This window comes from Rhinolophus sinicus, chromosome 8 (genome assembly GCF_057876585.1).
Source record: "Rhinolophus sinicus isolate RSI-liver-muscle chromosome 8, RSI-T2T, whole genome shotgun sequence".
NCBI classification, from domain to species: domain Eukaryota; kingdom Metazoa; phylum Chordata; class Mammalia; order Chiroptera; family Rhinolophidae; genus Rhinolophus; species Rhinolophus sinicus.
In genome coordinates, this window is record NC_142508.1 from 65,228,080 (window position 1) to 65,253,508 (window position 25,429).

General features: G+C 52.3%; 1 protein-coding gene across 2 annotated transcripts; it reads right to left on the reverse strand.

Moving 5' to 3' along the window:
• Positions 1-115: 115 nt before the first annotated feature.
• PSKH1 (protein serine kinase H1) lies at positions 116-24,335 on the reverse strand. Of its 2 annotated transcripts, XM_088800301.1 has the most exons (4): positions 24,203-24,335; positions 14,521-15,547; positions 7,069-7,178; positions 116-2,355 (listed from the first exon to the last, which is right to left on the reverse strand). In XM_088800301.1, the coding sequence occupies exons 2-4, from the start codon at positions 15,475-15,477 to the stop codon at positions 2,304-2,306; spliced, it is 1,119 nt and encodes a 372-aa protein (XP_088656427.1). In that variant the 5' UTR covers positions 15,478-15,547; positions 24,203-24,335; the 3' UTR covers positions 116-2,303. The 2 variants fall into 2 exon arrangements, with proteins under 2 accessions (XP_088656427.1, XP_019611841.1); XM_019756282.3 differs by lacking the exon at positions 7,069-7,178.
• Positions 24,336-25,429: the final 1,094 nt, after the last annotated feature.

The window sequence follows — 25,429 nt, forward strand, 5'->3', positions numbered from 1 at the left end:
TCTGCCATGGCAGGTGTTGAGGAGCCAGGATCTTCCTAAAGTAGCCATGCCCAGGCCAGGCCCCCATCCCTCCTCTTCCTGGGTAACCCCTTGGTCCACAGCAAGGAGCCCGGGCTGTCGGAATGAATGGGCAGCCTTCCCTGGGGAGGGCAGCCTGTTTATTGAGTACAGAGGATACAAGTACAAACTGAGTACACAAAATAAATAACTGCACATTCTCCACCCACAGTCCATGGCATAAAGGCCCGAGTCTCCAAATTCCCTCTGTCCTACCTTCAGGACCAGGCCTATCCTGGGCAAGAGGAAATAACCCCGCACAGCTTCAGGCCCCCAGAGGCACTTGGGAAAATTGGGGGAGTTCTGAAGCCATGGGGCTTGGGCTCTCCACTGCCTTGTGCCAGGGGCCCTGGGGACAGAAAGGGGTATATAAGGCACAACTGACTTGGCCCAGAGTGGTCTCTTTGGCTTGGTTTCCCACTGGAGATGGGAAAGAGGGTCTGGCCCAAGGCTACCCACTGGGAGGAAGTGAGGGCCAAACCCTCCCCGCTGGAGGGGCCCTGCAATCTACCTAAGGCTAAAGCTGGGCCCTGGCTCCTTCCACTGAAAGCAGCTCTGGAGGGAGGGGGCTTAGGTTTCAGCCCAGTTTGTGATGGGGGAGGCACCATAACTGACATGGATGGTCTGGCTCAGGCATCTGGGAAAGTAGCCACCTAATTCCACTCACCTCCTGCAGGGGCTCCCTCTAGCCTGAGATTCAGGGGGACTCAGACTGGAAGGGTAATGCTGTGAAAGGAAGCGGGGACAGGCTGGACAGGGCAAGGCCAGCTTTGAGGAGGCCAGTGCCCCAGGCACTCAGGGTTCAGAGGCAGATCACACAGTATGGCTAAGTTCCAGGGGGAGATGCACAGAAGCTCAGCAGAAAGGGAGAGTTGAACAGCCCAGGGACCCTCCCTCAATGCAGCAGCTCCTTCCTTCCCACTTCCTCTTGGAGGATGAAAGGTGGGCACGGTGGTCATTACTAGGCTGCCTATACTCATGCCAGACACTAGATGGCGCCTTCATACAGCTGCAGAGGAGGGACCAGCAGAGCCTGAAGGGCAGGGCAATGGGGAGTACCAAGGGTAGAACCAAGACTGACCCCGGAATCCTGACGGGGCTCTCCCAGGGAAGCCCCTGCCCTCTGCCTTGACCCAGGTGCCCCTAACCCCCAGGTAGCAGCAGTGGGGCTCCCCTTTAATCCCCCACAGTTGGGAAGGAGGCACCTGGGGAATAGAGTGGGCATCCAAAGGGGAGAGGGAGGTGATGGTAGGCTCTGCAAAGGAGGCACTGAAAGTGGTGGGCTGGTAGTGAGGAGAGGTTGGAGCCTGGAGCAAGACTGTTACCAACGTGGCCACACAGTCCAGAAGGTCCTGGCAAATCCTGGGGCCAGGAGTGGTCCTTGTGCTCTCCATGAAGGAAGACAGATCTTGACTGGAAGGTGGGGGCTGTTTAGACTTAGCCAGGGGCTGAGTCTAGCGAGGCACAAGCCTTGTGCCTACGTGGGCCTCTCACTGGAGCATAATCATGAGGATCAGGATGCCATGGAATGTGGGGGGCCGGGGAGGAAGGGTTGGTGGAGGAAGGGGGGGGGCTCCAGAAGTAACTGTCCCAGAGAGTCCTGGAACCACAAGACACCCTCTACCTGGCACTGCAGGTTCTTTCCCTTTGGTCTGGGAAAGAACCAAGGACAAGAGGTAAGGGAGACTGAAGGCCAGGTCCTGCCCTTTCCCCAACTTATACCAGAACACATGCTCACCAAAAAGAGCATCAGTTCCGGGCCAGGCTTCCAGCCCCCTGGGCTCCCTCCACTGTCACACCAGGCCTAGACCCAGGCCCAGGGTGAGGACAGGGGCTGCTGAAGGCACACAGAAGGGGCTGGGGCCATTCACCTACCACTGGCCATACAGGCCTATCTCCAGAGAGGGCATTGGGCCCAGATGGCACAGCAGTGTGTGACCAGGCTGGGACCACACCATGTCTCCACCATTGCCAGGCAGCTCAGCCATTGTACTGCTGCTGGTAACGCAGGTTGAGCTCCCGCAGCTCCCGCTCCCGCACACGGCGTGACTTGTTGGAGCGTGTAGAGCGGCTGGAACGTGTAGACTGGGCAGATTTGGTGCTCTGGCAGCGAGAGGAGGCACGTTTGAGGAGGTTCTGGGAAATGGAGCGGTGCAGATTCTTCATGGACGAAGAAGCTGCCATGCTCACCACCCACGGGTGCCTCAGGGCCTGCAGTGCAGTCATACGGGCACTGGGGTCCACTGTCAGCAGGCGGTCAATGAAGTCCTTGGCCAGGTTGGACACGCTGGGCCAGGGCTAGAAGTCAAGGACAAGCATTAGAGCGAGAGCATTCGACACTGCCCTCCCCATCCCGATGCCACCGCCACAGCACTCAGACCTGTCCAGCGTCCCTGCACTCTCCCCCTAGGGAAAGGCACTGCCTGGCTCCTCCCAGGTAAAGCACTCAGGGCCTCTCTTCCCCGCCTAATACTGGCCTAGGCCATAGAACAGAGGCTGCTCTCTGGGTGACAAGGGGTCTGACAAGAAGAAACGGCACCCCCCATTCCCGCAAGAAGCAAACTTCTAAGGTGCCTGGGCTCAAAGCCTGGCCCAAGGAGGTGGCCCCTGTCAAGACCCTCCAACTTACACCAGGACCACTATACCTCAGGGGCATTTAAAGACAATGACCCAAACCTTCCACCATATCCTAAGCCAGACTTAAGCTCCAATCCCTGGAGGTTCACACCAGGCCAATTAGAAGTAAACTGTCTAGTCCTTAAAGAGAGGGCCCACCCTCCTTCAGTTGACCAAGTGGTGGTGGGCAACCACTGCAGGCCCAGCATTAGCCTGGCCTCCCAGCCATGGAGAGAAAAGGAAACAATTCAAGGCAACTAGATTTCACCATCTGCTGAGAGGAGAGAGGTTCTTGCGGGCCAGACGGGAACCAGGACCCTTCTCAGGGGCACACTCCAGTCTGCATGGCCTCTCGAAGCCACGCAAGCACTCTGGCAATGCTCTATACCAGCCTCATTTTAGTACATTCTGTTCCCAGGGAGGAACCGCACAAAGCCTGCTCTGCCACATACTCCCATGGCTACCGCATCTCAGCCGCACACCAGGCAGCTGTCCATTTCAGGACCTCAACCTGCACAGCCTGTCTTCACCTGGCTGAATTCTTAGGTTCTCAGGGTAAAGGACACTTGCTCAGATTCCTTCTTAGCCCCCAGTGCTAAGCAATTATTTCAGCGATTTAAAGTTTGTTCCCGTTAGAGCAGAGCAAGCGGGATGAGCGCCAGTGCCTGGTGCTCATCAGACTCAGTGAGTAAATACCCATGGAGGGCACCTGATGGGTGCCCTTCCCTGGAGCTGCTTCCAGGCTGTGGGGCTCAAGCAGGGAGGGTCCAGATGCCCTTGGCCCTGAAGCCCCTCTGCTGGAGGAGGGCAGACACAGCACTGCTCCGAGTCCCGGGACGCCCCAGGGGCACTCCGGCTTGGGCGCGGATGCTCCCCAGAGGGTGGCTGGCTAGGACCTTTGCGGAGCCTGTGGCAGATGACGATCACCCTCTTTCCTGCCAAGTGAGGTCTGCCTGTTCCACTGCACAGTGCCCTTCACCCCAGGGAACCCCTGAAGGCACTCTCCAGGGGGCTGAGAGCCCACATTCGGGGCAGCTGCGTGCCCATGCATGAGACACACTTACACAGTGACTGTCGCTGTCCCCAATCAGACTCCCTGACCTCCAGCTCCACTGCCATTCCCTTCCCCACCAACGTGCAGGGCTGGGGCAGAGAGAACACTCACCCAGAGTCCTACAGAAGGCACAGGGCTCTCTGCAGTTGCTACCCCTAACTGCCCTTTGGAAGGCAAAGCTCAACTTGTACTGAGCTGAGCTGGAAGAAAGTGACAGAGACCGCATTTCCAAACAGACACCTAACAGGGTTTTCCTCACCAGTGGGTCAGCTCCCTGAGTTTCCTGGGCAAATACTGGCCCTCAGGAGGAGGGCGGGCAGTCAGGGCCCAGAGAGGCCCACAAATACCTTGCTGTCGGAGAGCCGTGAGGGGGTGCGGGGAGCAATGGCCGTCCCCCACAGACAGCCTGGTCCATGTTTCCCTGCAGGCCTGTGCAGCTCGGGCCTACAGTACAGAAGCCAACATTCAGGCGGACTGGCCTGGACAGTTGTGGCCACAGCTTTGGCTCACAATTCAAGAAAGCCCATGGCTTGCTGCTGCCACCTGAGCACAAGGAGCCAAAGTGAGGGGCCAGCCAATCTGGACCACAGACACTCACGGCTGCCCACATCACTCATTTAAAATACGGAAGAAAGTGGGACGGCTGGTGGACGCAGCAAATCCATAGCTGGACAGGTTGGGTCATGGGGATGCAGCTTTTATGGTCTCTAAGGAAAGGAGAAATCACTGGGGAACACATTGCTGCTCAGCCTGGCTTGTTGGGGCGACAGCCCCAAGACAAAGCTGGCAGCCTGGGCTAGCCAAACAGGATGTTGCCCGTTTCTTGGTCTGGCTAAGACAGAAGAGGGGCAACTCCTCTGCCATGAGAATAAATAATAGCAAAGCCGGACTCACAAGCCAGGAACTTGAACATGGATGAAATGGAGGCCTCTTTACATCCACACCCAGACAAACCAAGGCCCCCTGAAGTTCCAAACTAGTCCAATGCAGTCTTAGCTGGGCCTTTTACAAGACCCACCCTGTGGGCTGAAGCATCTCCGTCTCCAGAGTGACAGGCACACACCAGGCATCGACCCCTGCTGCTTGTCGAGCGGCCAGCCTGTTAGTGCCAAAGCAAGTCAGATTGATCCACCCCCCTGCTCCCCAAACGCTCGCCTCTCTAATTATTTGTGTACGTGTGGATGTGTACAGAATGCCAATGGACTCATTTGTCTGCGGGCCGGCTCAGCCCTCTCTGGCAGATCCTAGCGCTCCCCATCTCTGAAGAGCTGTGAGCAGCTGGGCCAGGTGGGTCCCCAAGCCAATGTGACTCAAGCCGTGTGGCTGAGAAGCAGGCGGTGCCAATGGCACCCAGCCTAACATCACACCCTGAGGAACTAGAAGCAGGAAGTCAGACAAGCCAAACACAGCGAAGGTGGTCGTCACCCAGCCGCCTGACAGTGGGGCAGGGCTCAGGTTGACTTCCAGAATCAGGGCCCGTAGGAGCCCTGCTGAGGCTTCCAACCGGGCTCAGAAAGGAAAACCAAAGCTTTACATACTCCCATGGCCACACTTCACGCCCCACGTCCAATTCAGCACCTCCCAAGAAAGCGGTCAGTACCTGCAGACCAGCCCACCTCCTTGCCCAACATACCCGGGCCTCTGGAACCGCATGAGCACGTGTGTCAGCCTATGACTGACCGCCAGGAAGTATCCTGGGCATGAAAAAAGAAAAATGATGACTAGCCATGCCCTTGGGTTTCTACAGCTCTAACTACTGGCTCTGGGTAAAGAACAGAACTCTCCCCTCAGTATACTTGGGCCCAGAGCAGGGACACACATGGGCCACAGGGGCTGACGCAAGGGGGAGGCCCCAGCTACCACCTGGCCAGTCTCCCGGGGCTCCCACCTGTGTCTGGGCTGACACGGAGCACAGGGCATGGAAGCAAAATTAAAATGTCAGGCTGCCTCATCTCCAGACTCTCCGGTCTCCCCTGCTGTGGGATCAGAGGATGGCTGCAATACCCAGGATGACAGGCTACGCCCTGCTTTCCACAAGTCTCTTGCGAGCTGTGTAGGTCGGCATGGGCTCTGCTCCGAGACAAGACAAGGAGAGGCGATGGGAGGAGGCCTCACCTCCACCCGGCCTCCGACCTAAGCTGGCTGCCCTTCTCCCTCGTCCGTTGCCCCCAGACTCCTTGTCCCTTGTCGTGAGGGTACCTGCGCCTGATGTCACAGCAGAGAAGCCAATAGTGGGTAGAGGAGGGACCTCTCCGTGGGCACTTCCTTACCAACTTCACCCTCCTCACCCTCCTCACCCTCCTGCTCCTGAGGGACGAGTCACTCCTCAGTAGCAGAGTCCAACCTTCCTTCAGAGGGAAGCACCGAATCCCAAAGGGCTTTCCACTCCAGCGCAGGGATGCACCTCCCCGTGCCCAGCGCCATAACTTGCTACCTTTAATGCTAATGGGGCCTGGCAAGAATATTACCCAAGCCACAACCAATCTCACCCAGAGCCCAAGGGCTACAGGAATAAAGGATGGAGTCAGCTCTCTGGCCTCGGCTGCAGAGAGAGGAGGAAGCTGCTTCTTTCCAGCAGCAAACCTAGCTCACAGGGCTTGCCCTAGACACCCTCTGGGAGGCAGGTCTGACTACTCTGAAGTGAAGGGAGAGAGAGGTCTGGTGTCTCTTCTAGATGGCATCTGGGTGGCAGATTAAAGTGTTAGGCTGCAAGCCTAGCAACCTGAGTTCTAGTTCTACCTTCTCTGTGTGACCTTAGAGAAATCACAGCCTCCTCACTTTTAATATGGAAGAGCTGAATCCAATGAATTCTAAGTCTTTTCCAGTTTCTAAACTCCTGGATTTTAAGAAGACGGCTCCCCGTCTTTTGTCCTCATTTGGCCGTGTGTACGGAACAGAAACACAGCATCTAACACTTAAGCTCATTTGACCTCTTGACTTGTATGGGTTCTTTCCCAGCCCATGATGACGTTGGGGAAGGCCCTGGCAGAGAAGGCAGCCCCACCAAGAGCTGCTAGGGGACGGAAGGGAGGCAAGAAGCCTGGGCTTTGCTCCCATGACTCAGTTCTTCCCTCAGCTTTGTCTCAAGATGTATTTCAGACCCAGCATTCCAAAGGCCTCCTTCCTGTACTTAACGTGGGCCTGAATGAGAGCAGAGAAAAGGGCACAGAGGAAATTCTGGGGACTGAAGCTTCAGGTTTACTCAGGAGAGCAGAACTAACTATTAGTATGACAAGAATAGCACACACTGATGTTGCCCCCAAGGAAGGGTTTTGAAAACTAGCAGAATGCGACACTGTGGCAGTGGAGACAGCATCCCCTCCTCTGGTCAAGACACTCACCATCCTGGTGCCTGGGCTTCCAGACCAGACAGAATCCACCACCCTGGGACCAGGCAGGGGGTGGGTGGGGGCCGAGCAGCAGAAAAAAGAAGGACGTTGAAGAAGAGAGCCTGAGGGGAAAAAAAGAAGGAAGATAATAGAGTTTTAAAAAGAGGCAGAGCAAGAAGATACAAATAAAATGAGAAAAGGCATGACAACTTCAAGGTTAGTAAAGCTGTATTTGGAATGTGAGAAGAATATGAAATCTTGTGCGCCCCCCCCACCCCCCACCCCCGCCATCCCTGCCCATAGTCTACAAAGTGAAGGACGGGGACAGGATACAACTCAAGAGTCAAGGAATATGCCGTGTGTTCAGTTAGAAATCGGGGGGATGTTGATAACCTGTGCCAGCAACCCAGTAATGTGTGCTTTTAACAATGTCCTGGAGCAGCCGTGGAAGGTTCTGGATTTCAGAGCCTGCTGCATAGTGGTTTTTTCTATCTCCACTCATGGGTTCTGTTGAAGCCAGGACCCAACCAGGCTTTTCTTTTCTTTTTAATTCTAATTTACTTAGAATTCTAATTATTGAAACAGTTAGGAAACCTGATGGCTATGAACATATCACCCACACTGTGGCCTCTGCCCCCAGAGGTCTGTGTCCCTCAACCATGGGTACACTGGACTCAGCTCAAAGCAGGCGCTTCGTCAACATGGGGTGACAAGAGGAATGAAGAAGTGGAGGTGACAGCTTTCTGTCCAAGCCGGCCAGGCAGGTACGCACAGGAAGGGTGACTCTGTGTGATGGGAGAACTGACCAAGGACAAAGAGCCTGAAGAAGCACGGCCAGTGGGGGGCGGCTGAACCAGTGGCTTCCGCCTGGGTGGGACCAGGAGGGGGATGAGTGTGGGAGGCCATCAGCAGATTTAAAAAGGTCAGACTGTGGGAGAGACAACAGTCCCAGCAGTTCCCAGAGAAACTCAAGGGCCTAGAAATGACAGGGCCTGTGAGAGGGCAGAGCTATCCAGGTGGAGACAGACAATAAGAGCAGGAGAGGGAGGGGACAGATGGTGCACCAGGAACAGCTCTGAACACAGCCTCCGATACACCCCTTTGTTAGAGAGGCCTTGGTGAGGGTCGGGGGTGGGAAACAGCCGTGATTGAAAAGCGGCTGATCCGAGGTTAATGAGATGCTGTAGGCAGTCAGAGTAAGGCGTTTTGGTAGCAATGGCTGAATGTGCGATGTGGGGAGACAGGCGCCTGTTTCTGCCACCAGAGGCATGTACTGCTCTCTGGGGAGTGTGCACCCAGGGCAGCAGCGACAGAGGGATGCCCAGAGGACAGGGCTCCAGGGAGCCAAGGGGTGGCCCATGAGGGGGATGCTTCCCCTCTCTGCTCAGAGCCTGCCTCCTGCTGCCACAAGAAGGGGGCCACTTCTGCCTTTTTCCGAGAGGTCTGCACCCAAGGGGGAGGTCTCCAACCACAGTGACCAGTGAGGGACCAAACCATGCTACCTCCCAGGGACCTGGACTGAGGCATCTACTCCTGCAGTCAAGGAGGGAGAGTTATCTGTTCAGTCGCTACTATGTACCGGGAGCTTTGGTGCGGTAGGATGGCCCTTCCTGAGGGTTCTTCCTGGACAGGTATAGGAGCACCTGCTTCTCCTTTTGGGCTCCTCGAATAGAGCCAGCATCGTCATCCAGCACTTGACACCCAGCAGCCACCAGCAGGCAGGCAAGGAATAAGGGCTCAGGGATGCCTCTGAGCAAAGAATTCTAAATCATTGTGTGTGTGTGTGTGTGTGTGTGTGTGTGTGTGTGTGTGTGTGTTCAGCTACTGAAACAGACAAAGGAAAGCCAATCCTCTGACTCTGGGAGCAGGGGGCAGTGAGAGGAGAAGGGGGTGCTGACGATGGTCCGTCCACCACAGCCCCCATCCACACTGGAGGTGGGAACATGAGGCAATTAAAGGCATCTGGCAGAATCCAAGCACGAGCCAGGCAACATGCCACCTGCCTCCCTGCATTCCGTCTGCTGCCTAAACACACATCCAGTCTCCAGCTCTCCCACGTCCCCCCATGGGGCAGTCCTCCCCATGGCTCTGGAGCAAGGTCCTATACCTGCTCACCCACCGCTCTGTTAGAGCATGTGGCCCAGCCCCCACACGCACTGAACCCCTTCACATACAGAGCCCCACACATGCCACATCCTGTCTTCTTCATTTTATTTTCAATATCTCAGGGCCAGATGGCAAGTGTTAGAGTCACTTTGATAAGTGGGGAAGAGCTGAGAGGGGAATATAAATGTTATCTCGCTCTGGGAACTCATCCTACTGCAGGGCTATCAGAATTAGGAGACGGCCCAACTCATTACCCTTGGGCCCCCAGTAGATCGATGGTCAGCCCGTAGTCCAGAAACCCACTCCTGAGAAGCCACTTCCCACCAACACTTATCCCCCAGTCAATGGCAGATGGCCCTACAACGTGGGCTTCCTCTCCCACTAGGATGGTCTTCTGCCCAGCAGCACTCTCCTGAATGAGGTTCGCCCGAGCCCATCTGTTTCTGGGGTAGTCACCTGGGCTCACCCACAGCTCAGATTGCCCAAGCAGAGGAGGGTGACAATTAAAGGTTGCTAAACATGGAAGGCAGCAAAGCTGCTGATGGCATATCTCTCCCATCAATCCTTCAAGAGCCTCTTCATCTGCCCTGTCTCTAGGAATAGAACTCTTGACAAAAGCAACGGCACTAGGCCAGCGACGTCATATTTCATGTCAAGTGAATCACAGAATCTCCCAGTGGAACCTTCACGGTCTCCTCGTGTGGGTCTACAGATGATGACTCACCTCGTGTCGTTCCTTTAGAAACAGCTGCTCCTGCCCTCCCGGGGCCTTGCACGACAGGAAGCGCGCTCTCTCAAGGTAGCTCTTTGTGTCTCCAGCAGCACTCACACTCACACAGGCCATCCTCACATCCACTGTGTCTCCCCATCACTTCTGCTGTGACCCTAGCATGGCCCTTCTCCACTCCAGCACCTCCAGTCATCGGGTGAAAACTCACACTTCTCTCAAAATCATCTGTCACAGCCTGTGCCTTCCCACCCCTCCTTCCTCTTCCGAGATTCCTGTGTTTGCTCCTAAGCAGGGCTGGCCAGCAGCACCCCAAGCACACTGCCAGCGAGCTCCTCACGTCTTCCTGTGAGTCCCACCCCCAGAAGACAGCACTCCAGCCAGCAGGGGCAGCCCGGTCTGCCTGCCAGCCAGAAACTTTTGGGTCCCTTCTGAGGGTATCACCAACAGCCACGGGTACTTCCCTCAGGAGAAGCCAGGCGAAAGTATTGAGAGCGTATGTACTGATACACACACTGTCCTCAAGGAGCTCACAGTCCAGGGAGGAGAGAGAGGTCCCCAGATAACAGCCGCAAAAAGTGCAGAAACAACATGCTGAGGCACGTGTCAGGGAGAGCAGACTGCAGGATGGGAAGGCCAGCACCTCTGAAGTTGACATGGCCTGGATTCAAATCCCAGGCCTGCCACCTTCTAGCTGTTACTTAGTCAAGTAACAGCTAGACAAGTTACTTAGTCTCACTGTCCTCAATTTCCTCATCTGTAAAATGGGCTGTTGTGGAGATTAGAGATGTTGGGTACAGGACCCTCAGCCCCGTGCCTGGTACTCAGCAGGTACTACGTGACGGCAGTGGTCAGCAGTATTCCGAAAGGAAGTAATGTTTGAATTGGACCTCTTAGAGCTGGTCAAATTTCTAAGGCCAGCATTGGAGCAGAGGGGAAAGCCTGAGCAAAAGCTTAGTGTGGGAGTGTGTGAGTGGAGCAAACAAATGTCCTGGGTCTCTGGTGTGTGGGGAATGGGCTGGGGCTAAAGTACGTAGACTGTCAAGATCACGTGGGGCAGGGCACTGAAGGAGGACCCACTCGGTGTGCTTCCTTCTGCTACTGCGGATGTCAAGGCAGGACCATGCACACTCTCCAGGCCAGAAGGCAGCCTGAGTCCTCTCTCCATCTGCCCTCACAAGCTGCAGGAGGGTTCTGCTCCCTGCTCTGCCCTCTTCTCTTCCTAATCCACTGCTCACATGTACCACATGGAACCCACTCTCTGGGATCCCTGGTCTGCCCCAAACATCCACAGGGGGCCAGGCTACCCCATCCCACACTGGGATTATTCCAACGGCCCCCAGTTAGTCTTCCTCCTGCTAATTTCTCATAACACTTTCTGCTGCATCCCCCTTTCCTATCAAGAACCCAGAGAGCTCCCTCCCACCTAACGCTTCCCAACCCCGAGCAGCAGCTGGCACTACAAAGCTCCCGACACCAAACACCAGGCCTACCCACCCTTGTCAACCTCTGCTCCATACTCCCAAACAACCTCCTGTTCATGCTGAAGCACAGTCCCCTTCTCTGAGCCTCCGCCTGCTCAAAGCCCACCTCCTGCAGGAAGTCCTCTATTCAAGTCCACAGAAACCCCTGAGCCTGACAGGGGGCTGCATGGACAGAGCCATCGAGGAACAAGCCCACTGGACAGGACATGGTATACACTAGAGACCACTATAAGGGGACAGGAAGTGTCCCTAGAAAGGTACCACGTCCCATGGGACTTACTGTCAGGTGAGGAACACACAGCTCTAAACCTTGCTGAGCTCACAACAGGCACCCCTGTACTTATACAAGGAGTGAGCCTGGAAAGTTCCCCTCAACATGGCAGCCTCTCACACGGGTTTCCGGGCAGGGCCTTACTCACTTAGACGGGCTTCACAAGAGCAAATGACTGGCGCACAGTGTAAGACGGCTGGCTGGATGGAGGGAAAGGGGCAGGGCCCAGCCCCGCCACCTGACCCAAGTCCCACAGCCCATATTGCAGACTCCCAGGCCCAGTGGCTCTACTGCAAGGCCTGCGTTGGCATATGCCTGAAACAAGAGTTCATTCTGTGGCCAATTCCTTTTTCTAGTCTTTCTTCCCAAGCGATGTCAAGCCCCAAAGGGATAGAAAACAGACCACCTTATCTCTCTGTATCTTCCCCGGTGCAATTATGGGTAGACAATGACCAGCGAAACAGAAAGACAGATGTCTGGTCTCCAGCTCAGAGCGCCTGATCTAGCAATGATGAGGACGCCTCACCCAGGAAAAGCCCAGATAAAATCCATCCCAATCCAGAGTTCTCTGTAGAAGGTAGTGGAATCTTTTTGAGGTCAGCCAAACTCCTGCTAACAGACAGTTGCTGTCATGGCTGGCCAGGGATTTGACTCTGGAACTAGGAACTGATGAAGGGTAGTGGGGACAAAGGCTGGGCAGCGTCCCCCCAAACAATGGAAGCCCCAGACTCATGCCATGTGATTCCAGCAGAGCAGGAAGTACAACCTCAGGACCCAGTTTGTGGCTACAGCAGGAGCAGGAAGCCTGAGTTCATTCCCTCCCCTACTCATTTGTCATCCCCCCCTTAGATAATCAATAGCCAGGTAGCAAGACTCTGCAAGCTCCAATTAGATAAACTGCCTGAGCAACGACCACCAGAATCAGGAACTCTTGTGCAAAATGACAGACGTTTCTAACTAGTCTCTCCTTTGTCAGCATGTCTTCGGAAACTTCCCTCTCTCCCATAAGCTTGCTACTCCTTCTGCCAGCCGGATCTTCAACAGCCTGGCCCCCCACAGAGCTCCAGGGGCTGAAGCTGGCAGAGCACAGCAAGCCAGGCAGGGCTTGGGAACAAGAGCACCTCTGTGAGGTACATTAGGGGTCCTCTGCCCCGCAATGAAACCCACCCAGAGGGTGAGTAGGGCGATGTCTTCTGTGACCACCGCACCTGGGCTTCCCAGTCGGTCAGCGCTTGTTTGTTGAATCCGTTTGGAGCAAGGAATAAAATGTGGGAAACTTTAGAGGTGAGCTGGGGAACATCCAGTTTCTCCTTCACCTGTGGCCAGCACCAAGCTGGCCTGAAGAGGAAGGCTTCCGCCTCCCTTCCTCACACCACCGTGAGACACAGGCCCTGGGCATCCCCCTAGACAATGCCAGTCCCCCTCGCCACGGCAGAGAAGTCCAGGACTGACCCTAAGACTACATCTGGAAGCTGAGGGGGGATGATGGAACACAGGGCCTCAAGCACGGAAGGCAAAGTGGAGTGAGGCTTTTGGGTGACTCCTGCAGAAAACGCTGCACACGGTCAATTGGCTGGGGCCAGAGAGGGTCCCATCCAAAATCCCTGAGCCGCAGAAGGGAGCTCAGCCCAAAGCTCCCTCCCCTTCATGTGGGTTGTTTGAGGCATGGACACCTTCTCAGCAAGTCCAGGCCTGAGAGGGACACTCTGGGGAGCACTCTGTAGGGGACTTGCGGACAGGCCGTCACTGCCTTGGCAGAATCCTGTCATCCTACAAAGCCCACCTGACCTCCCACATAAAACCCTAAAACACATTTTCTTCACAGCCTCCCTGAGCGCACCATTACGCTCGAGCTTGCAGCGTTCCCTGCGGTCATCCTTGTTTCCTACCCAGCCAGCATCCTGCCTAATGACCAACCAGCTCTTCACTTTTTCTGCACCTTCCCTTAGCTCCCAGCACTGCTGTATTTAATGGATTTTTTTCAGCTATCAGAATTATCAGTGGATCAAAAGACACAAACTGATGGCCAGCTGACTGAAGCTGGCCTGCAGGTTAGCGTTTGTTGGCACACAAGGTACTGCTTAAATACGTATGTGAATTAGAGTTCAACATTTTTCTGGTTCCCTTTCAAAAATTGGAATGTTTAGATACATAGGGACCTCACTGCTGTGTGACAAAGCTGGGCAGAGATGAGGCGCAGCTGCTCCTTTAGACAGGGCATGGTCACTATAGCTTGCCCCAGTCCCCGCAGAGCAGATACTGTGGAGACACTGGCCCACCTCTTCTCAGCCCACCTGAGCTCACCTACAGCTGTGATGCTCAATGCATGCTGACAGCTTCCCACGACCAGTGCCTACGTTTCTCTGCTTCTTTGCCTGAGGACTTTCTCCGGCACTGGATGGCATTCAGGACAGCCCAGAAGTGCCAGGGATTTAACGCCCCCAAAGAACTTCCTGACTCATACACGAGTCAGTGGATTAAAAACCACCCACTTCCCTGCCCCTCAGTGGTACACAATCCACGTGATTACTCACAGCGTCCCCAGTGCGACTGAGTTCCAGTGGCCCACAGTGGCAGCCCACTCCTTAATGTACCCTTTACTGGCTTTTTGCCTTTTGGCCTCACTTTCTCCACCTTCACTTGTGCTTCCTGGAACCACATCGCCATTAAACGAGCTGCTCCCACGTCCTTGTCGCAGGGCTCCCTTTGGGGAAAACCCACACTAAGACACCCTATGAGTGTCACTTCAGCATTTTTACATCACAGGCCGGGCCCCACCAGCACAGCCACAAGAGCACCCCTCTCCTATGGAAAGCTGCAGGACACCCCACCACACACACCCGGGCCTCCCAACACCCCTGGGACAGAGCACTCACCTCCCCCGAGTAACTGTACTTGCCCCTGAGGATCTGCCGGTACAGCCGGGTGCGATTGTCATCCTCGAAGGGCATGGTGCCACTGAGCAGGATGTAGGCGATGACGCCCAGTGCCCACATGTCCACGGAGTTGGTGTAAGGCTTCCGGACCAGGACCTCGGGGGCGATGTACTCGGGCGTGCCGCAGGTGGTCTTCATCAGGCAGTCGTCGCCCTTCTTGCGCGCACTGGCCAGGCCGAAGTCAGTGATGATGATCTTGGAGTCAGTGCCTGGGTGGTAGTAGAGCAGGTTCTCCGGCTTCAGGTCTCGGTGCGTGATGCCCAGTGCGTGCAGGTACCGGACGCCATCCAGTACCATCTGCAGCACCCGCGTGGCGTCCCGCTCCGTGAAAGAACCCTTGGCAATGATACGGTCGAAGAGCTCTCCGCCGGTGGCCAGTTCCATCACCATGTACACACGCTCCTGAGTCTCAAACACCTCGACCAGCTGGATGATGTTGGCGTGGCGCACGCGGCGCAGCACGCGCAGCTCCGACTCACACACCTCCCGCCCCTCCCGGTACTTGGTCTCGATCATCTTGATGGCATAGGGCTGCCGGGTTGTCCGGTGCTCCACACGTACCACTCGGCTGAAGCTGCCGCGGCCAATCAGGGCTTTGATGTCGTACTTGGCCGTCACACGTGGGTCGAACTTGGCCCTGTACTTAGCCACCCTGGCCCTGCGCGGTGGTTCTGAGGGAGGCTGTGTGTGGCCGGTAGTGGGGGCACCAGGGCAGGGGTTGGCACACTGACTGGCTGCCGGGAGCCCAGCTTTGAGGGGGCCGACACTGTCCACCTCCGTGATGAAGTGCTTGTACACATCGCTCTTAGTGCCGCTGAAGGGCTCCACCTTCTTCACCAGATCCAGCTGCACATCCTTGGGCGGCTCGGGAAGCACCTTGCTTGTCCCACAGCCCATCACGGACACGGGGGCATCCTCTCCAGCGAGGCTGGCAGGACCTGCTCTGCAGGCAGCGCCCCGTCTACACCTACAGACAGAAGAGAGGTCAACTCAACATAGCTGGGGACACCTCTGAAGGGATGCCCGCCATCCTTGTCCCCCTCCCCCCTTGCCCCTTGCTAAACCTAGCCTGACGACCTGACTAAGATGGTTCCCTGGAAGGGTGGCTCTGGCCCCTGAGTGCTCGGAGCCCAGGTTTAATGGAGGGTCTAGATGAAAGTCTAGATCTGAACTCCATGGTCTTGACCTCCATCTTCCTGGGTCTGATTTCCATGCTGCTCTTCCACCCAAGCGAGGGCCAAGAATATGCACCAGGCTTAGCTGTCACTGCCCCCACCTCCTCTCCACTCTGCCTGGGTCCCTTCTCCTAGCTGAAGTCCTCTGTTTTTCAAATGTTAAAATCATTCCTCTTATTACTCTGACTCATCTTTCCTGAAATGGGGGTGTGAAGTGTTGGAGGCCTGCTCTGCAACACCATCACCCACCATGGCTCCGAAAGCCGAAAGCCGCTTCTCCAAGGCCTCCCCCGTGGAGCTTTCCCGGCCTCAAGCCTCCTGCAGGCTTTGATCCCCTGCAACCACCACCGTCACGACCCTGCCTAACCTCACTCTTTCCTGGACGGCTCCCTCTGCTTTGCTAATGCACCATCTTCGTCGTGGCAGTTTGACATGTTGTTTCACGGTCTCTCACCTCCCTAGACACCGTTCGGATGGCTAAAAGGCCACACAAGTCCTGAGCTGGCTGAAATCAATCCCAGTGAACTTGGGAACATAAGCCTTAGCACACTGGCACCAGGCTGCCACCCAACGGGTATCACTGAAGAGGTAGAGGGAGGCTTAAGCTCAGCAAGGACACCAGCAGCTCCATGCAGATGGACTCAGGCTGCGGATCAGGATGCTCTGCTTCCCAGAGATGTTCAGACCCTGAATACCCCGTGTTGGTGGGGCCCTGGACAGGGGGAAGTGCGGAAGGACTGCTTTCCAGAGGTTACTTCTACCCGGCCACCCTTCGCTAAGTACCTGAGGGCCCCATGGGGGAAAGAAGAGGGTGAGAATTTCCTGTTAATTATGACATACAGAATTGGGGGTAAAATGATCAGTTCAGAGCAAGCATTTATTGAACATCTACTAGGGAATGAATAAGATATCCAATGTTGGTTATCTTTTAATACACAAACAAAACATGGTCAATAAACTCATAGTCTAAATCAAGAGAAAAACATAAAAACAGGTAACTTCAATACAGCACGGCAAGTGTTCCGCTTGAGAAAACAATGGTAGATACATGCGGAATGATGCAGTGGTTAGGGAAAGCTTCCTGGAGGAGGTGACCCCCACACTGAATTTAAAGTAAGAATGAGTCATGTGAGGAAAGGTGGAAATGGTGTTTCAGGCTTTGAGAATAACACCTTGAAAGGCCCAGAGGCCCAGAATAACACCCGTGCCTGGCGACAGCAGTTTGGTAGTGTGAAGACAGCACTGAAGTTTTGGAAGGCAGGCAGGAACCAGGCTGTGGAGAGGAGCACAGGTTACAGCTAGAAGCCAGGACTTACCTGGGAGGTGATGAGAAGCTACCAAAGGGTTTACAAAGAAAGAGGGGCGATTCAAGTGTTTAGAAAGAAGTGTGAGGCTAAACTGGAGAAGAGTCAAAATGGACTAAAAGGGCCGGTGAGGGGGGCAGTGGCGCAGACAGTGGGGGGGAATGGAGAAATGTCGGCAGACCTGACAGGGACTGAAGCTGAACATAAGGGGTGACCGAGAGGAGTGAGGGCAGCCCTTCAGCACCTCACTTGGGCTCCTGGGCAAAAGGGTCAGGAGTGCGGTAAGAGGGACGGGTCAGAAAGCGGCGGGAAGAGTTCAGTTTTGATGTGTTGCGGTGCATGTGGAACGTCCACATGTTTACTGCAGGTCACTAGATGTGGAATCTAACGTTTGAAAAGAGCTGGGCAGGATCAGAGATTCCATGGCTGCCCAAGAGTAGTTCTTGGGGCCAAGAGGCAACACCTACACCCACCCCACCCGCCCCCTTCCGAAGCCAGCAAAGATCCCATCAAAGGCAGCAGAGACAGACCCAGGCAGGTTTTGCTGCAGCACCTTGGAGGATCACAGGGAACCCACAGAGGCCGTCAGATTCCGGTGAGTTGAGGGCCTGAACTCAAGATGGTGACAGTGACCAGTGTAGCCAACTCTTTCCAGGAATAAGCTTATCTCTGAAACATACCCAAGACCTTGATCACCAATCCATCAGATAAAAAGGCGGAATGTGGAGACCACAGATTGCGGGCTCCGGTTTTAATCAGCATGCTAGATCAGTATATTTTAATCAATATGACTCTCAGCCCAGCCAAATGAGGTTTATCTTTCCTCAAATGAGAGGAAAAGATTTCTCCACCAACACGAGGCTCTTCAGGATATGCTACAATTCTCACCCAAATGCCCAGGAGATCCCACACCGCAGCTTAGGAAATAATGTTTAAACACAGACATTTAGAAACAAGGTTCCTTTTCAAAGCCAAAGATTAGGACTATGGACTATGGAATTTTACACACTCATCTCTTCCTTCAGGGAAAACTCAAGACCTCAATGTAGTAAAGGGCTACAGCTCAGGAAAAGGACACCTACCTGTTGGGCCAGGATTCCTGAGGCAGAATACAGGCCCCGGGTCCCCAAGAGACTACATGGTAAGCAACATCTACCACAATTCAGAGAGAAGACAAACTGCACGGGTGACCCAGCACAGCCACTCAGATGTCACTTCTGCCTGGTGAGGAGGCAGAACCCTAGATCCACAAAATAAATAACCATCTCCAGGCATAAACACTGGCTCTTTCTGTTTAAATGTGCATACCTAGTTTGGTCCTGATGAGAAAAACGAAAGTTTACAAAAGAAAAGGCCTGACTTTTCACTTTAAACAAAGCCTGCGCAAGAATCTCAAGTCAGCAGTGAGACAGCCAAGGATTAGCCACCCCTCCCTGACCTTCCTTCCTCCTTCCTGGGACATAGTTGCTCTCACATTTGTTCCAATGAGAAACTCTTCACAGAAAGGCTGACACTGGTGACCCACCTTCCCAACTGCACATCAAGAGTGGAGGAGAGAAGTGGCAGCTCTGGGAGGGGAGAACGGCCCGAGAGCCTCCAGGTGATCACAGCTGCTCCATGTCCCAGTCACATCTGTTCAATTCTCTTTCCACAGTTGTCAAATGAAAAGGCAGACGAAAGGACAGGGGCGGCGGCTGACAAAACTCCTTCTGGGAAGGAGGGCAAAGTGTTTTCCGGCCCCAGCTCTCCTGTGTACGCCCCCAGCAGTGACCAGGGTGGGGGGGTAAGGCTGAGAAAAGCCCCAGGAGAGACCTCCCAGGAGGGGCGTACCATGCTGGCCATCACAAGTCCCTATTCCCTTCACACCATCAATGCAAACACATCTGCAGAAAGTACTGAACTCTCTAGTCGACTAGCCTGATCCAAGTACTCCTCAAGAAAGGCAACCGTGTTGGACAGAGTGTGGCAGTGGGCGTTAAGTGAGTATTCAGCACAACTGTCCTCAGCAACACTCTACAGAAATGACAGGCTAAGAAAGGTAGAAACTTGTCCCACGCCACTCAGATAGTGATGGCTGAGCATGGACCCAAATCCCCTGCTTCTCCATCCAGAGCTCCTTCCACTAGTAGGAGAGACTCTAGAAGTACCCGGTTGGGCCTCACCAGGTCAAGGCCTCAATCCTTCCTACCACTCAGCTGGTGAATCAGCAAACCTTTTCTGAAGGGCCTACCTTCTGAAACCTCCATTCCAAGTACAATCTAGGTCACACTGCTCATTGCTGGACTCTTGATTGCCTTTGATCATTAGTTCTCAGCCCCTTGAGGGAAGGGGCCACTTCTAGAACTCTCTGGCACCCAGCCAAGCGCTGATATCAGAGCAGGCATGTTTGTTAACAATGAATGAAAGGTGGTCTGGCTCTTGGATTCCTCTTTGCTGTAAGGCAACAGTCCCAGAACCTCAGACATTTTCAAGTGGCAGAAAGAGGCTACATTGGTGGTTAAACCAGAGCCATGCTCTCTGTGTGTCTGTGTAAATGTCCTCAACAACAAAGGAAGCCAGAACTCTCACGTCTGTTTGGGGCTTACAGATTGTTACCTGAACCCCAAAGCAGTTTGTCCACAAGCTGCCAGCCCTGACCCCACCTGTGTGGGAGGCCAGCGGCCTAGGAGCAAGGATAGATCCTGAAACAATTTCCTAAACACGGAAGCCAGGACATTGGGTGTCTCCCAGACAAGGGCCCACAGGCACCCGGCCCTCTTGAATAACCCCCCTTAAGACTGTTCTTCACAGCAAAGCTTTACAACCTTTCGCCTGCAAAGATTTCTATATTCTGCTACCACGTTTTGAAAGACTGTCTATCAAAATTAAGTAGGCAGTAACCTCTCAGTACTCCCAAAAATAAGTAACTGCTAAACTGCTTGTCTAATTATCATGACGCAAGAAGAGCTACGAGGCAAAGAAGTCTGTCACTTTAAACGAAAACCCCTGATCAGTCTTAGGGGGAACTATATGATTCTGCTTTCTGAAACAAGGAAACTGACATAGGCCCAGCAATGTCATTTTCAGAAATAATACTTTGCAACCATTTTCACAAGTATGCAAAGATATATTTGTGCAAGAAAATTCATGGCAGCATTCTTTATAACAATGAAAAAAATGGAAATATAGTGACAAAGAAAGATACCAGTTACTTAATTTTATTGAGTGGCTTTGTGCCAGAATCCATGTCTGTGATGTATTAAGTAGTTTAAAATAGTATGTAAAGCGTAAGTCCAACGAGGGATAAAAAAAAGTTATAGACATATATATGGAAAAAAATATCCTGGAAGGGTAGAAGAGAAACTGTTTACAGTTGGCTGATTCTAGGCTGTGGTCTGGGAATGTGAGGGGAACAGGCAGAAGGAAGGAAGAGGGACTTTTACTTCTCATTTTATATACTTTATATAGCTGTTGCTATATTTTTAAATCATCCCCACATATTACATTTTTAAAGTTAACAAAAAATATATACTGTAGAAATGGATAGACTAGTATATGCATAAGGGGGGAAAAAAGCTAGAGAAATACACACCCTATTGTTGGTGCTTGTGTCTAGAGACACTGCATTATTCACTCTTGTAATTTTTAGTATTATTTCACAATAAAAATTATTCTGACTTTTTAGAATATAGTAACTTGGTAGCCCACTTTGCAAGGACTCCAGCTAGGCACCACTCCTCTCTATGGTAATAATTGGTGGGCAGAGACTCCTGCCTTAGGGCTGAGAGAGGGAGAGAACTTTAAAAGTTTCCTCCTCCTCATTTTATTGTGACCTCAACTCCATCTAAGATAGCCCACTGACTGCCTATCCCATCATCAGAAATACAGATTCTGGCAATGTACCTGGGGTTCGCCTTCTCAAATCCCGAAGTTCAACCCACAAACATTTACTGAGCTCCTGCTGTGGGCCGGGAACTCTACCAGGGATTGTGACAGACAAAAAGAAGATAGCCATAGTCTCTGCTCTCGAGAAACTTACAGCCCAGATGGTTCCACACCAAGAGTCCCTTAATCCACTACTCATTTGATGCCCTGTGAGCCCTTCAAGGCTGGCAGCCTAGAAGGGGTCCCTCTGAGATCATTTTCCCCCAGCAAATGAAAACACGTTTTTCTACTTGAGCACCATGGCAACAGAGGGCTGTATCAAGAATTAGTTCAGTGATGACCTAGACAACACAAATCAGCTTAATACTCACTGAGTAAGATTCTTGGAAGGAAAGAGAGTTCAAATAAATAAGTCTCTCTCCAGCTCTCAACAAACAGAATTGCGTCCCTTCTTCCAGGGCTGTACTTCACAAAATTTTCTATGTACCCTGTGGTCAAGGGAGACAGCTGCTCTCAGCTATCTCCGGGCTTAAGGGTCGATGCTATGGCACCTATGGCCCATTCATGTCATACAGTTGCGAAGCTCTGAAGGGGATCAAAGTTGCCCACATAACATGCTTACCTTTATAAAGTAAAACAGAAGGCCAAACCAAAGTCTCACCCATTTAATTGTGAACATTTAACTATGTGACTGACAGAGAACCCCAGTGCCTAGTTCAGATTCCACAGACACTAAGATACGCAGTGGTATACCTTCCAGGTGAGGAGCAACTCTAGCTCAGTGTCACAGGCAAACAGGTTTCCTGAAAACTGCACTTTCTCTAGTTCATTAATATAACTTAAGTGCAGGAACTACAACCGTGTTTGCCCGAAAACAAGACCTAGCTGGACAATCGGCTCTAATGCATCTTCTGGAGCAAAAATTAATATAAGACCTGGTATTATTATATTATATATTATTATATTATATTATATATTATAATTATATATTATATAATTATATAATATAATATAATATAATATAATATAATATAATATTATACCTGGTCTTATATTATAATAAGACCGGGTCTTATATTAATTTTTGCTCCAAAGGACACATTAGAGCTGATTGTCCGGCTAGGTCTTATTTTCGGGGAAACAGGGAATTAGACCTGGACACTTTGCTTATCGTATTTAGCAAACCCACCCACTAGTGAGTCAGCATTCTGAATCTCTTCTAGGGGAATGGCCAACTACAACTGCCCTGAGTAGAAGCAGTTTTGTCAGAGGTTTTCCTGATGAGCAGAAATGACTATTGAGGAAATCACATAGCACAAGGCAGCTTCCTAAATGAGGCTTGGTCTGAAGAGAAAACAGGCTAAGATGAGATCTACTTTTACAAGGGACACACTCTGGGAAGAACAACCATTGGTGGCTTCCATCTGCTGAGTTCCAACTGTGCTAAGTGTCTTATAGGCACTCTCACTTCTCTCTACAACCACATAAAGTAGACATGATTATTCCTATTTTGGAATGACCAAACTAGGATTCAAAGAGCCTCAAGATCTCATAAAAACCAAGAACTGACTCCCAGTCTTTTTGACTCCAAAATCCATACTTCTAACCACCAAATGTACTACCTCCCCAGGGGATGGGTGTAAGACTGCAACAGCAAGCCACAAAGCACAGCTAGCCCTTCCCACTAAACAAAGACACAACAGTCTCCTGGGGGCAGTGAGAAAGATCTTCAACCAGGGAGCACAGTAAAGTCACCTGGAGTTTTTCCTAAACATTGATCCAGATTCCAGATCTTCTGAACCAAGCGAGACTCTTGAATTTGTATCCAGAAAAATTACTCCAAGAGATTTTAGTCCATCAAGGTTGACAAGGCTGCACTACATACCACGTGCATACACATGCATGTGCAAACACAAGATACACATGTGTTGTGCTCATCTCAGATCCTGGGCCCTGAGAAGCACTCACTGCAGCTGAATCAGTATCCATTCTTAAACCAGCAACCTATCCCAGCGGATTTAGCTTCTACTTTATGCCAGCCACAGAGCCAGACACGCAGAGGCAGACAGAAGTATGACACAATACGTGCAGCCGGTTGGCTCAGGTGGTTAGAGAGCAATGCTCATATCACCAAGGTCACTGGTTTGATTCCCACATGGGCCAGCGAGCTGCGCCCTCCACAACTAGATTGAAAACAACGACTTGCCTTGGAGCTGTTGGGTCCTGGAAAAACACACCATACCCCAATATTCCCCAATTTAAAAAAATAATAATAAAAATAAATAAGATACAATCTCCAAATCCACCATCATGTGACACATGATCTACTCAACAGCAGTCTCATGAATAATAGTACAAAGGAATCAATGGTTACATATGAAGCAAGGGAGGCTTTTCCAAGGAAATTAAATCTAAGTGAATTTTAAAGAACTGATGTAAATGTTCCATACTGGTGAGTGGAAGGCGGAAAGGAGTATTACATAATGAGAAAACTGCATATCTAAAGCATACAGGTATTAAACCACAAAGCTAACAGAAGGCTCACAAGCCCCAACGACGAAATATGTAAACAGAAGGCAGAAGTGGCCAGGTGTTGACTTCAGGGTATAGGCCTCCACCAGATAATGAAGAGCCCTGAATGCCTTCCCCTGGCCTTTATCATGTAGGCACCAAGGAGCCAGTTTTAGGCAGTGAAGGACTTATACAGATTTTCAGTGGGAATTACTCCTTCAGCAGCTTCATTTAGGGGGAGTGAGCATGGGCGGGGGAGGGGCTGGGCTACCCCTTACAAGCAGAGACATGACTGGCTTGCAGGGAAGGTGACCCGGCTGTACTCAGGCCTGCTTTTTCAACCCAGACTGAACAAGGAAGCAATCAGTTCCCCGCCAGCCCCTGTGGTTAAGTCGCAAAGGAGGGGTGTGGAGTAGGTGCCGGACTCCAGAAAGCAGTGAGGACAACCGAGTTAGTTCACCATGACGACGCCAGCTGGCTGAACAGCAGGCAGGGCAGCTGACCACGTCCACCAGGCCCACGCGGCCCCAGAGCCGGGCTACCCAGCGCAGCCGCATGTTTCGAAGCCAGCCCAGCCTCGGACACCGGGAACCCCGAGCAGCCATCGCCTGGCCTGTTTCTCTGCCCCGTAGGCCCCGGCACCCCGGGCACGGGGCGAGGACTCCGGGCTGGGTAAGGACAGGCCCGGTGTGCCAGAAAGCGACTATGGCCACATTTCGTCAGCCCCTCCCGCCCATCGGGCCGTCGCCCTGGGCAGGGCCGCCTCACCTCACGGGGGCGGCGGGCTCTTCGGTGTCTAGGCGGCTGTACTGACCCTCTCCGGGTCGAGGCCACGGCCGCAGCCGCCGCCGCCATCCTCAGGCGTTAGCGTCGTGGCGTCATCACAGGGCGCGCTTGACGCCAAAACAAACACGGGCCGCCTACGGGGCGGAGCGGGGTGGACCCTCGGAAGGGCCGGCTACGCAGTTGGCGGCGCTCCGAGCTTGGCCTGCCAATCAACGGCTTCGGGGCAGGGACGGGAATCTTCTCGGGGGAGGAGGGTAAGTTTATCTGTCGCTCAAAGTAGTTTATAAACTGGGGGAGGAACGTGTTGTAGAAAAAGGAGGGACCGCGGGAAGTAGGGAGAAAGTTTTAAGTTTCTAATGAGGAGAGAAGGCGCTCTGTCGTACGAAGTTTGGGACATTGTGCGTTTCAACAGAGGTTTCTGGAAGTATCTCTGGAACTCCGCGAAGGATTAATGATTTAAATTTCATTAACAAATCCATTTTTGAAAACTGCAGTTAAAATAATTCAGGCACTCGGATATGTTAAATTTGGCCTCCATCACAGAGGCGTTAAAAATGGTTAACTTGAAGATTGGTGAAGTCAGTCTTGGGCCAACTTCGGAGTAACAGAGTTTTGTTTGTTTTAATTTTTGTCGTTATTGAATTTGAGTGTATCCTAAGACAGCAAAGCAGGTAAATTAAAAAAAAAATGTTACCATTCACAATGACTTCTCTATACGATCAGAATCGTTTCACTACTTTACAGTCAACCCAAATTGCAGGGAGGGGGAGGGGGGAATAAATACTGCAGGTAATAAAGAAATTGTACCTTCTATCTATATTCCTCATTTCAGTCTGTTCATTTATTCAAAAAGTCTTTATTGAACACTTACTTCACACATGGACCTGTCTTTAATTGACTGTATAAGCTAATGTTATACTTGAAACCTAAAAATAAATTAACAATGAACATCATTTTATGTGTTTTATTTAGTAGGGAATCATAAGAGATTTTATTTAAAAATGAAAAACTTTAAAAATTGCTTCCAAGTCTAGTGTGATTAGAGGCATGGACTTTGGGGCTGAACAAACCTGGGATCATATACCAGCTCTCATACCTCCACAGCTATGTGACCTTAGGCAAGACATTTGCCCTCATTAAGCCTCAGTTTTCTTAATCTGTATAATGGGGATCATAATCCTAACTCCACAGAGTTGTTTTGAGGGTTAA